The sequence below is a fragment of the Myotis nattereri genome, assembly GCF_964212035.1.
Source record: "Myotis nattereri genome assembly, chromosome: 1".
NCBI classification, from domain to species: Eukaryota; Metazoa; Chordata; class Mammalia; order Chiroptera; family Vespertilionidae; genus Myotis; species Myotis nattereri.
The window spans coordinates 21590173-21603056 of NC_138075.1; the positions used below are offsets into that span (position 1 = coordinate 21590173).

The 12884-nt window shown below is 53.7% G+C and overlaps 1 protein-coding gene across 1 annotated transcript in view; it reads right to left on the minus strand.

Moving 5' to 3' along the window:
* Positions 1–12884, minus strand: part of TMEM63C (transmembrane protein 63C) — a 63936-nt gene that overhangs the window by 30054 nt on the left and 20998 nt on the right. The window contains exons 3-6 of the mRNA XM_081098165.1: positions 4436–4498; positions 1850–2012; positions 1245–1324; positions 757–838 (exon numbers count right to left, since the gene is read on the minus strand). Of these exons, the coding sequence (XP_080954291.1) occupies positions 757–838; positions 1245–1324; positions 1850–1999 (312 nt within the window). The 5' untranslated portion in view covers positions 2000–2012; positions 4436–4498. The remainder of the gene's footprint in view (positions 1–756; positions 839–1244; positions 1325–1849; positions 2013–4435; positions 4499–12884) is intronic.

A 12884-nucleotide genomic window follows, 5' to 3' on the forward strand; every position in this document is an offset into this window, starting at 1 on the left:
GGGAAGTTTTCACGGCTCCCTCCCTCTCTACCTTTCAGTCCTGCTCAAATGTCATCTTAGGGCCCACATCATCCCTGACCACTGTCTGTGGTACCTCAGCTCCGTTCCATCCTTCGGACTGCCTTCCTTGTCCCTTTTTCCTTCACACACTTACCACTGCCCTGTATGCCTCTGTCTGTGTCTCACCCAGGGAGAAAGTGCCAGGAGGCAAGACTGGCTCCATTTTACTCCCTGCCCAGTGCCCAGCCTCCAGACCATTGGCTGGCCCACGGCAGGTGCTCCCAGCAACTGGCTGAATGAACAAACAGGCCCCAGCGGAGGAGTGGCATTCGACAGGAAAGAGAAGGAAGGACGGGCGGGTTGGGAGGTCCTGCCTGATATCTCGAATCTTCTATGTGAAGAAGAAGGTGAGTCCTCGGCTCAGAGTGGGAGCTTGGGGCAGGATTGTGGCTGCGAGAAGGGCTGGAGAGTTGGGAAGAGTAGACATATTAGTTTCTAAAGCCCCTTTACAGCATGAGAACCACCTCAGGCTTCCTTGGCACCCTAGGAGGCAGGTACAGCTGCGATCTCCATTTTTCCGATCGGGAAACAGGCTTGGCAAAGCTGAGGAATGTGTCCACGGTCACATTGCCAGAAGTGGGTGGGTCTGGCTGACTTCAAAGCCCTTAATTAGGACCATGGTCCTTCCTGCACACAGTAGGGCTACTGCTGAGCCAGGACCCCCACCCCGCCCGGCCGGGCCTACCTAGCACTCACCTTGTCCTTGTGCTCCATCTCCAGGGGAATATCCGAGGGAGACGTCTTCTCACTCTGCTCCCCGTAGATCAGCGAGGCCAGGCTGCCGGAGGAAAAGGAGAGCAGAGGCCTCAGGTGCCCGCCTTGCTTCCCGCCTGCCCCCTGGGCCGAGGGCTGCAGTCACCTCCTGCCCAGTAGCAGACACCCCGAGCTCGTTTGCTGAGCACACAGCTTTGGATACACAGGTGATCACCCCTGTTTCCAGGTGCCCAACACCTCTTGGGAGTCACGGGATCCAGAAAGCCTGAGTCTGGGGAAAAAGCGGCCTGTGCCCAGAGATGGCTGCCCTCCAAGTCACCTTCGTGTCAGCAGGGGCAGGGCAGGGCAGGGGAGGGGATGGGGGATGAGATGCCACCCGCTGACGTGACCCTAATGACTGCTTGGGCACGGGTCAGAGCACATTCTCCAGGGAGCAAGCAGCTCTGGGCATGACCCCAGCGCCTCCTCACCTGTCATTGTGTATCAGCAGACCCAGGCGCCCATAGTCCCACGCGGCTTTCCGGAGGAAGGAGTAAATGAAAATGACGAGCTGCAGGCCAGGAAGGGAGAGATGGGGCAAGAAGCTTGTGATGCCTTCCCTGGCCGGGCCCAGGACTTCCCTGCAGAGACCCTGTCCTGAGGTCCTGGGACTCCCCCACGAGGTCGCCAGCTGTCGGGGAGGCCCGCCTTTCCAACTCTGGAAGCCCAGTGCCCAGCAGCTTCAGGGTGCAGAGTGGATGCTCAGCGTTTGTTGAATGAAGGCACTGCGGCATGTTTAGGACTATCGAGCAAGACTCCCCTTGAAGAAATCAGCAAGGGGAGGGTGCCGGGAGGCCCCAGGGCACTGCCAGGGGGGCCTCTGGACAATGGCACATGGAGGGCAGCCTGTGCTTCGAGCCCCTCCTCCCCAAGGCCCACCAGGGCCACCCTGGGTGGGACTGTCATTCAGGGAGTCCCCACACTGTGGCTGGTGTCCATTGAACAGCTGGGGCCCCTGTGGCATCACTTGTGAAAGTTCGACTGTCTGCCCCCAGAAGACACCTCCCGTCTGCCCATGGCCCTGCCCAGGACTCACCACCCACAGGATGATGTTGATGACCAGCACGGTGGGGATGCCCCCGAAGGGCTGCCCCTGTAGGACGGTGCTCCGAGAGCGAAAGCAGTCATCCTCCGTCAGGTTCTTCGCCTTTTCCACCACATTCAGGTTGCCCGACGAGGCAGCCATCCTGTGAGGCTCCCTGGGGAACAGAGGGGTGTCTGGGTCAGACACAGGAATCTCTCTGCAAGACGCAGGAGCCTGCTGGGGAGTTGGGGGAGGTGCACCGAGCACCCAGTGCCCGCTTGGAACTGATGGAGGCAGGAGGGTTGCCCTGAGATGGCACGCAGCCCCTCCCTGTAAGAGAACAACCTCCTCGAACCCAGGGCCATGATGGCAGAATATCCCAGCTCGCTGGGGAGCGAGTACATTTTGCACCACTTGATCCCTTTACAAAGAGAATTGTAAAATGCACATCTCAATGTTCTTAGTTCTACCTCTGTGAAGCTTTTCCTGGATATAAGTGAGCAAACTTCATAAAGGTGGATCAGATCTGAGTGGAAATATGAGGTGCAGAGGATGGAGCCACTGCATTCACGGGACACCCACACAGACAGGGCTCCCTGGTGCTCACCTCTAAAGTCCTACAATTCTCAGGCCCAGTTCCTAGAAGAGGCAATGGCTCCAAAGACTAAATTGGGTGAGAAAGAGCACAAAAATTAGGTAAGAAATGCTCAGTAAACGTCACTGTCTGTTGACCTCGAACCCGGGAGATCAGCACCTGCCAATCCAGGGAGCCTGAGCATTTTGGGAAGACTTGGTTGTAGGGTTCATGGTCACTGGATCCGTGTTCTTCAGGCAGGGATGGGAGTGGAAGGCGTGGGTAAAAACTGGAGGCCACTGATAACAGCTTGGGCTTATCTGCAACGTTGTCCTGATTTTAAAAGATCATTTGTTTGGGCTCCAGACCTCATCTCACCCTAGAAACTCTTTGTTTTCATTCAAGAAAAGTAGGCTTTTCTACTGAATTTTCTAATGAATTCATTCATTCATTCATTCATTCATTCATTCAACAAATACTTAGTGAACAACTAACTGCCTTGTGCCAGACTAATGCTGGTGATTACCAGTGAACAAGACAAATAAAACCCCTCCCTTGTGGGATTCTGGTGGGAAGAAGCAGTGCAGGGGGGAGGGTGAGGTAGGAACTGGAAAGAGTGTAATTGGGGCAGGCCACACTGAGAGGGTGACATTTGAGCAAAGACTTGAAGAGAGCGAGCAAACCATGCAGCTACAGGGGACAGGGCACTGCAGGCAGAGCCGATGTTGCCTGGGTGCTGAGGAGCAGCAAATAGCCCAGGTGGCTGGACAGGGGAGAATGAGAGCACAGATGGCGGGGCGGGAGAGGGGGGCGGGGGGGGGGGGGGAGAGGTGAGCCAGGGAGTGACATGAAATGAGTTATGTATTAACAGATTCACTTTTTTTCCTCTCACCTGAGGACATTTTTTCCATTGATTTTTTTTTAAAGAGAGAGTGGAAGGGAGGGAGAGACAGAGAAACATCAATGTGAGAGAGGCACATCGATTGGTTGCCTCCTGCACTTGCCCTGACCAACCAGGGCCGGGGATTGAGCCTGCAACTGAGGTACGTGACCTTGACCAGAATCGAACCCACGGCCCTCTAGTCCATGGTCTGATTCTCTATCCTCTGAGGCAAATGGCTAGGGCAACAGGTTCACTTGGATCCTTGACTTGGGAATAAATGAGGTGGGGGCAAGCAGAGAAGTGGAAGCAGAGGGGTCCGTTCGAGGAAACTGTAGTAACCCAGGCAGAAGGTAAAGGCAGCTCGGACCAGGATGGAAGCCGTAGAGGCAGTGAGATGTGGGCAGGTTTTGGAGCTATTCTGGAGGTGAAGCCAACAAGTGCGCAGACAGGTTGGATGGGGAGCGTTCCAATGCCTGGAGCACAGGGAGCACCACGGAGGTGTTTGTGAAATGAAAAGTGGGCACAGAGTTCCAGGGGACAGAGTGGACTGGTTTCAGGAGCCAGGGAGAGTTAGGAGGTGGGGATGGAGGGGGACTAAAGGTGAAGGGCCTGGCATGCAGGAGGTGGGCGGTAGCCTGGGCGTCTGGGCTTACTGTGCTAACTCACAGAAATAGGGAAGAAAGGCACAGTGAGAAAAAGGAAAAAGAGCACAAAAGTCACCCTCCTCCCCTCCAAGTCAGCCTCTAACAGGAGCAGGGAGCCTCTTGCTTATCTTACGTTTCCCTACTTTCTGCTCCCCTCTCCTTCTGCCTAGGCTGCCCACTGTTTTATTATAACCGGGCCACTGGTTAACTCGTTTACGCGAACACAGTTAGTAAAATGTAAACTTAAGTAGTTTATGTGGAACGTGGTACGTTTTAGCAGCCTCTGCCCGAGGGTCGGAGTGGCGGGGATGGCATTTCTGGGGTCTCTTGGTGGATGTGGCAGGCATCCATCCAGCTTTCTTACTGTGCTGGTCACCTGCGGCAGAAGCGACAGTTCTGCTGGTGGCCACTGGGGGGAGCCGCGCTGAGGAAGCAGATGGGGAAAGAGGCGGGGAGGCGACTCTGGTGCGTCTGAAGGCCTTGGTGAGAATTCTTACCTGGGTCAGTTCTCCAGCGAGGGGCCAACTCAGGCCTGGAGGCTCCACTCAGCTACCCGGCTGCTGCAAAGGAATAAATACAGTGGGGAGACCAGCAGGCTCAGTTACCCAGGCCTCCTCTCTGGCAGCGACATCCCTCAGGGCCCCTTTCCTCATCTCCATGCTCTGGAAGCTCGTCCTTTATCACATGTGTGTTTTACATATAGTCCTTCCCAGTCTGTTCATTTTCATCACAGTGTCTTTTGAAGCATCAAGATTTTGAATTTTGACACAGTCCAATTCATCCAATTTTCTTTTATGGACCATACATTTGGTAACATATCTAAGAAATCTTTGCCTGACTCAAGGTCTTAAAGATTTTGCGCCTTAAAATATTATAATGTTAGTGGGGCAGGAAAGGGGTGGTGGGATGAATGGGGGGAGAAGGAGGGATGTCTGTAATACTTTCAAAATAAGGATAAGTTTTAAAAAAAATCCTATAATGTTAGCTCTTACATTGAAGTCTATGACCCATTTTGAGTTAATTTTTACATATGATGTGATATAAGAGTCCAAGTTCATCTTTTTCCATGTGGCTATCCAATGGTCCCAGCTCCATTTGTTGAATCTTCACCTTTAAAAGAGGCCAGTGGCTTATGAGCCTGTCTCGGGTCTGTCTGGGGACTGGACCCAGGCCAGGATGGGAGAGCACTGGGTGAACTGCTACACAACCGTAAGGACTGCTGTTATTATTTGCTTAATACTATGCATGCGGAGGGGGGAGGGGTCCTGGGCTGAGAAGAGCTCTGGGCACCCATCTGGCTCTGAGAAGGAGGTTTGCCTTCTGGATGCTGCTCTTTTCCACTCAACTCCCACTCCCTCATCCTCTCCCATCCCAAAAGCATCCCTCCCTCTCTTCCTCCCCCTTTCATCCCTTTCTCCTTTCCTTCCTCCCACAAGGAAGGGTTGAGTACCTACCCCAAGCCAGCATCATGCCAGGCTCTGGGGGCCTGGAAGGCTGGTCCCCACCCACATGAGGCTGTGAGCCTCGCTGAGGAGACATGCAAGCCAGGAGGCAAAGGCTACCACATGCCCCCCTAGCCAATCACCGGGGGTAAAGGGAGCTATGGGAGGAGTCAGAGGAGCCTTCTGCAAGGATGTGACCTCCAGAGGGAGCCGTGAGCAGGTGCAGGAACCAGCACAGTGCGGTGGGGAAGTGTGGGCAGAGCCCAGAGGGGAGACTGAGCGTGGTGTGGTAGGAAAATGGAAATGAAGACTCAGGGGCTAGCGTGGGGGATGGCTCCCTGGCTCGTTCTTTCATTTGCTCATTTAACCCTTAACAAGAATTCACTGAGTAGCTACTCTTGCCAGGCCTTGTATAGACCCTGGAGGTATAAACAAGAGGTCCTCTTTGTGGGGTTCACAGCCTTTGGGATTTGGGAAGAGGGCTGCTGTTGGGAGGTCTGGCCTGGGTTCCTGTTCTGCCTGGAGGCCCCCCATTACAAGCTCCCAGCATCTAAGCTTGGAGTGGTGGAGTCCATCTGGCAGGCTGGGTCGGGCACAGGCGTCCACTCCCCTGGCCACCCAGCCTGAAGGGGAGGGAGGAAGGAGAAGAGAGAAGAGAACTCACCCCCATCTTACCACCCTCCCCAAGCTGCAAGTGGAGACAGTAATGAGGGAGACTGTTGCCATGGAAACCTAGTACAGCACCCCACCTTTTCTCACCATCCCTAAACCATGCCTGGACCGTCTTCCCTTCTGGAGGGAAAGTTAGCTTTTGAGTGTGAAGAAGAGGGACATGAAGCTTTCTGGAGATCAAAGCACCACACTGGACAGAGCAAAGCTTGAAATCTGAGTCGGTTAAAGGAACATGGAGCAGAGGCACCGATCTGCCTGTTGTGGGGGTGAGGTGGAGGTGGGAGTGGAAAGAGGGGGGCATCAGGGAACGCCTCTCTTTGGCCGTGAATTTCATTCAAATCAGAGCTCAGGGAGGCTGTTCAGGGTGTCAGGGAGATATGGGCTCTCTGGAGCAGACTGACTGGGTTTAAATCCCAGATCCATTCTTGCTAGCTCTGTGTGACCATGGGCCATCAGACCTCCTGAGCCTCAGTTTCCACCTCTGGAAAGTGGGGATAATAACAGTATTTCCTCACAGGTCATTGTAAACAGGAAATAAAACAATTCCTATAAAGCCCTCTGCACTGTCCTTGAGAACTGTATGTGTTCGATATTAGCCCAGACGGGACCATCCCTGGTAACCCTCCACCTACTCTGTTCTGGAACCAGCAGAGGAAGGATGTGGAGTATGGGAAGAATCGTCCCGTACCCCACAGACTGCAGCCGGTAGGGGACTGCTGCCTCTGTTCTTGCTGTGCTTGGAGAGCAAATGGGAGGGGTGCGGAGGGCATACCACACCTACCTTCTCCCTTAACCCTGACCCCCGGGGTTCACAAAGCCAGAGCAATGCATCCACCCACCCCCTGCTGCCATCTGACCTTCTCAGTCTCTTCAATAATTCATCACCATTTTGTTACCCACAGCAAAGATTATTTCCCATGGTTCTGGACCTGGTGAACATAAACTGGAGCTCCTGGCCGTGCGCACCCCCTCCCAGCTCCCCTTCTGCTCTGGGCTGCTGCTCCCATCCGCTTCCATGCCCACTGCTCTCAGGTCGGCCACCCCAGCCCCCTTTCAGGACAGCAGCTCGGTGGCCCAGGTTCGCAGGTCCTTTGGAGGAGTGGAGTGTCACTGTAATGAGGGTTCCACTTAATGTCCTTCCCCGCCCACCATGCCGGCTGGCCGTGCATCTTCTCCTAAGTAACAGTAAGCTCTCCCTTGCTCTTAACTGCCCTGGGGCCCCAATCTCCTCATATCTTCACACCAGGGAATGGTTTGCCCAACTTCATATATGCAGAAACTGGGTTGCCAGTAGGCTAAGAGATTTGCCTAAGGCTGGGGTAAGTATTTGAATTTGAATTTATGGCTGGCTCCACATTCAGTGCTCTTGGGCTTGGATCAGTGAGTCCTCGGTGTGGGGTGGGATTGTGTGGGGGAGGGCACTGGAATGACCTGGAAGGTGTTTAGTAGATCCAGATACTCACACCTGACTCTGGACTCTAAGAATGAAAATCTCCAGTCAGTTCTTAGGTACAGACAACATAGAGAAACACCAGCTTAACGTTATGAGGGTTACTGGCATCTGAATCAGGAGTTCTTGACCATCCAAAATGTTTTCTAACTCCCCCTAAATAAGGAGGGAGAATAAAGAGATTTGGGGGTAAAGGATGGTAGCTCAGTGTCCTTTAAACCAGCGGTCGCCAACCTTTCGGACCTCACGGGCCATCAGTAGTCCGTGGACCACCGGTTGGCGACTGCTGCTTTAAACCATGTTGCAATGGGGCATGAGACCTGCCCTCTTTATAGCCTCCTCTCAGGAGCTCTCCCCTCCCCCACCCCCAGCTGAGTCTGAGGAAATCTGGCTGGAGACCTACAGGGGCCACACCCTCTCTTCACTTGAATCCGCAAACTCTTGCATTTCTCCCTGTGCCAGAGGTCACCGGCATGGCCTCTTCTTCATGGGGCACCATGCCTGCCGTCTGTCCTGTCCTCATGTCTCAGTGGCTGAGCTTGAGCCACTTCCACTTGGGCTACCCTGGACCCTTGGTCTCCTCAGCATTTACAGCCCGAGCCCAGCTCAAATCCTATTCCCTGAAACCTCCTCCGCTGAGCAGCCCAGTCTGTGCCTTGTCCCCACCCTCTTTACACAGTTGGCCTTTGCTACCAGTGCCTGGCACTATTCTCTCATTTTTGCAGGCACACGAACAGCCAGTTCCCCAGCAAATCTGTGGACTCCTTGATGGCAGGCCCCTTGTCATTGTGGTCCTCCCACAACAACCAGCATGTTGGTGGCCTCAATGAAAGATAGATGCTCCTTTATCCAGGGCTACACTCAGGAGCAAGTCTTGCTCTCCAGCTCACAGCATGGAGTAGAGGGAGTGTATGATTTGGGGTCAGGAGATTGGGTGTAAATCTGGATCTATTGTTTATTAACTGCACTTTAACCTGCTGCTGCACAGTTTTCTCTTCTGTAAAATGGATATGATGCCCTAGTCAATTTGGCTCAGTGGATAGAGCGTCGATCTGAAGACTAAAGGGTCACAGGCTCGAATCTGATCCAGGGCACATGCCCAGGTTGCGGGCTCGATCCCCAGTGGGAAGCATGCAGGAGGCAGCCAATCAATAATTCTCTGTTATCATTGATGTTTCTATCTCTTTCTCCCTCTTCCTTCCTCTCTGAAATTAATAAAAATATATTTAAAAAATAAAATAAAATGGATATGATTATGTCCATCCTGCCTACATCAGGGTGGCTGTGAGAGTTAAAGGAGAGGGTATGTGGAGACATTTCTGTAAACTAGGAGTACCACAAATGTTGAATGTTGCCTTTGCTATCTTCTTCCTAGGACTGAGGTAAGACTTCCTTCAGAAGCCCCAAATGGCCCCCTCAGGTGAGTGGACTAGGGTTCCACCTTGCCATCCAGCCCACTACAATAATACGCCAGGCAGCCAGCCAGCATCCGGGAGCAGCAGAAGGGCGCTCAGCACCATGGACAGCGCCACGTACCCGCTGCAGTTGCTGCTGCTGCTTTTCTTTGCCAGGGTTCTGTGGGTAGCGGCCCAGCAGTTCCTGCGGACGCCCCTGGCCTAACAACAACATTCACCGCTAACATCTACTGAAAGGTTTCTATGTGCCAGGCAGTGTGCCAGCTTTCTTAATGCACCTATCAGATGACATGTTGGATCTAGTCAATGGCCTTTAGCATCCATTCCCCCCTCTTTCTAATGTGCCTTGCTATACTGCAGAAGCTAGAAAGTTAAAACTACATTTCCAGCACTCCCTTGCAGCGGGGGTTCTGACTGCAGAGTGGGTTCCATCAATTACATGTGCTGGGGGTAGATGTATAAGGCGGAAGGGGGGAGGGGCCCTCCTTCCTGCTGCTTGGGCTGTGCTCTGCTGACAAGCAAGGCTGAGGAGAGGAAGCAATTCTCTGCAGCAGGCCAATGCCCAGCCTCTGGGTCCTGGAGGGTGAGGGGTGGATGAGGAGCGAGAGGCTGCAGGGGCTCCCTGACCCTGGCTTGCAGGTGAGGCTCCAGGAGTCCCGTCCTGGCTGTGGCTGAGGCGCTGTCTGGTGCGGCAATTCTGCCCGGTTCTGAAGACCCATATTTTAACTCTTCCGATGATTTTGTGAGCACAGAATTCCCTGTATTAACTTCTGCTTTGCTTAAAGTTCTTAGAGTGGTTTTTGCTTCCTAAACAGAGAACAGGTAGGTTCTGCTAATATCCTATTGTATAGATGAGGAATCATGGGCCCAGAGAGGGCAAGTAACTAGTCCAGGTCAGGCAGCCGGTGAGCAGTGGGATCTCAACCCAGGACACCTGACTCCCCAACCCCCTCCAGAACAGAGCCCCCAGGCTGAAGACAGAAGCTAAATGGAGAAGAGTAAACGCTGACAGGAAGTGTTGGGAACACATTCCAGGCCAGAGTGGGCACAGCCCCTGAGAAAGCCTCAGAACAAGGGGGAGAAGACATGGGCATTGGCATGGGCCAGGCATGGGTGCCTCCTTATGGTTATCTCACTGACCATCAATGACGCCTCACGAGCAAGCTAATAGGTAGCAGCCTAAGAGGTGAGCATCAGTATCCCCCCTTTACAGGTAGAGAAACTGAGGCTTGCAGAGGTTAAATAATGGGCCTAAAGTCACACAACTGGAGAGAGACAGAGGCAGGACTGGGATCTAAGTGTCTGGCTCCACTGCATCCTGGGGCCTCTGAGGCACCATTGGGGATGAAATTGCTTTGCCCAACCCAGGAGGGCTGTATTTCTGGGGTACAGATCTGTACTACCTCTAAGGGCCTCTCCACTAAGAGGGAGGAAATGCTGGGGGGCTGAGGAAGCTGGAGCGCAGCAAGGGGAGATAGTGGCCATCTGGCCCTGGGCTGGAAGCTGAGAGTGCGGGCTTCCCCTTCACCCACCTCACCTCTGGGACCCCTCTCCTTGCCAGGAAGGTTCCCTTTCTTCCCCTCAAGACCCTGCACCCCCATTCAGGGGCCCATGCCTTTCTGCCGATGGCCCTGAGTCAGCAAGTAGCCATAATAGTTGCCAAATGGGGCCAGAGGCAGGAGGAGGAGGCAGCTGTGGGGAAGTCATCCATGTCCACACCCCTGGGAGCTGGGCAGTGACTCAGAGACACCGGAGGAGGGGCGACTCCCTGCTGGTGCTAAAAAGACAAGAAAGTAACAACAACAAGATATGATGCTGTTAAACTAGACGCTCTCGATTCTAAAAATGAAAAAGGGAAAGAAAGAGTAAAAAATAAAAATTATACCTGTAGGGAAAAAAGACCATTTATCTCTGGGTGGTGGAAATGTGGGTTTTTTAAAACTTTTTTCTGAATTTGACAAATGATTTAACAGGAACATGCGTTACTGTTTATCATTAGAAAAAGTCATATTTAGAAAGGAAGGCTTGATACTTCCAGGCATGCACACATTCATCTTTCCTTCATTCTTTTGCATCAAATTTTTCTTCCCTCTTCAAGTGCCCTATTTTTACCAGCTCCTGCTCAAGCTTGTCGATGGGTGGAGGGAGTGCAGGGGCCCGGGGGTTCTGTACAGGCTGCCTACTCAGAAAGATTCAGGCCTAAATCTGATGCCACCGCCTCCTCCCTCCCCTCAGGGTCTGGCTGAGCCTGGTGCAGGAGGATCAAGGCTTAAACCTGCATCACGTGGGCCACGGTAACCACCAGACCCCTGGGGTTCTGCTAGGAAGCCAGTGGTCCCTCCCCATCCCTCTCTCCCCAGATGTGGCATGGTGCTGGCTGGCCACAGCATTAAGACTCAGGGGCAGTGATCAAGTGATCAGGGAGGGGGTTCTGTCCCCCCAGTACAGCCCTCAGTTGGGCAAGTGGGGGCCAGCCTGCCATAATGTAGCATTTAAGTCTGGGTTCCTAGGGGGACCTCGGCTCTTTGGGTCCAAACCCTGCCTCTGCTATTTACTAGCGCCATGTCTTTGGGCAAGTTTCTTAACCTGAGCCTCAGTGTCCTTATCTGTAAAATGGAGATGTTAACAGCATCTATGGGGTGCATGTGAGGACAGCATGAACCAATTCACACGAGGCAGAACAGTGCTTAGCGCCCGGCAATGCCTCACTGCAGTTAGGTATTATTTTCCTTGTGAGGACCTAGAACTGTGCTGTTTATTTATGGGATGATGTAGCCAATGGCTGACTCCTCCAGTGGATGGAAAGCTCCTCGATGACAGGGCCCATGGCTGTGTCTGCTCATTTTTTCTGCTGTGCTGGGCAGAGCTCAGTGCTTTGTAAATATTGATTGGAGAAAGGAATGATGGGCAGTGGGGCTAAGGGGGCTCATTTGGCCCCATGATCTCAAACTCAGAGCGTTGTGGCAGGAGGGGCCCTTTCAAATCCTTTAACCGAAGCCCCTCCTGCCACAGATGAGCAGAGGGTGCTGCTGGCGAACGCTGCCTCGGCTTCCCATCGCGCAGGGCTGGCAGCCCCTGCCCAGCGCTGTCTCCACCTTCCCCTGGTGCTCTGCTCCATCAGGACATGGAGGACATGGTGAAATCCTGGGCAGAGGTAGCATTTCTGTCTTGATACAGAAAAAATGTGGCACATCTCCTATCTGCGTGTTGTGGAGCAAATACATTCCCCCCAGAACCGGTGAAGCTGCAGCCTCCAGTTCAACCCTGAGTTATTGCAGTAATTCCCGTCTCCGTGGTAACAAGTCCAGACTAAGCCTTCAGCTAGCAAAGGCCTCTGGGCAAAGGGGTCCACAGCAGCCGCACTCCCCGCCCCTCACAGGGCTGTTCTCTTTCCTGCCACCCCCTGCCCTTCAGGAGTCCTGAGTGGACTGAGAAGGGGCAAGGAGAGGAGTGCAGCCATGGCAGACGCCCCACGGATCTCAGAGCCAGCCCCAGCTAGAGCCTCGAGCCGGGATGAAGGCGCTCAGCCGCAGGAGCAAACAGGCAGGATGCTGCTGGGCGCCACCCACCCAGCAACGCCGGCTGCCAGGACGGGCTCTGGTGGATGGTGCCACAAGCCGGGGGAGACAGAGAGACCTCTGGAGCCAGGAGGCTGAGCCCCAGCCCACACAGACCCAACCAGCTACTGATGACTCGTCGATGTGTAGAGAGAACCAGCCTTAAATGAACACTTGCTCTGTGTGGGCACTGAGCTAGGATGTGCGGAGGAAAGACAAATCGCAGACGGCTCTGCCCTCAGTGAGAGCACAGTAAGGTGGGGAGTTGGGGGGGGGGGGCGGGATGACCCAAACAATGTGAAAGCAGCCAATCAGAAAAAAGAGTAACAGATGCCTGTTCAGCGAAGCAAGCAGGAAGCAGGCGGCACACAGAGAACAGTCTGCAAGCCTGCCCGCGCCTGGGTTTCTCT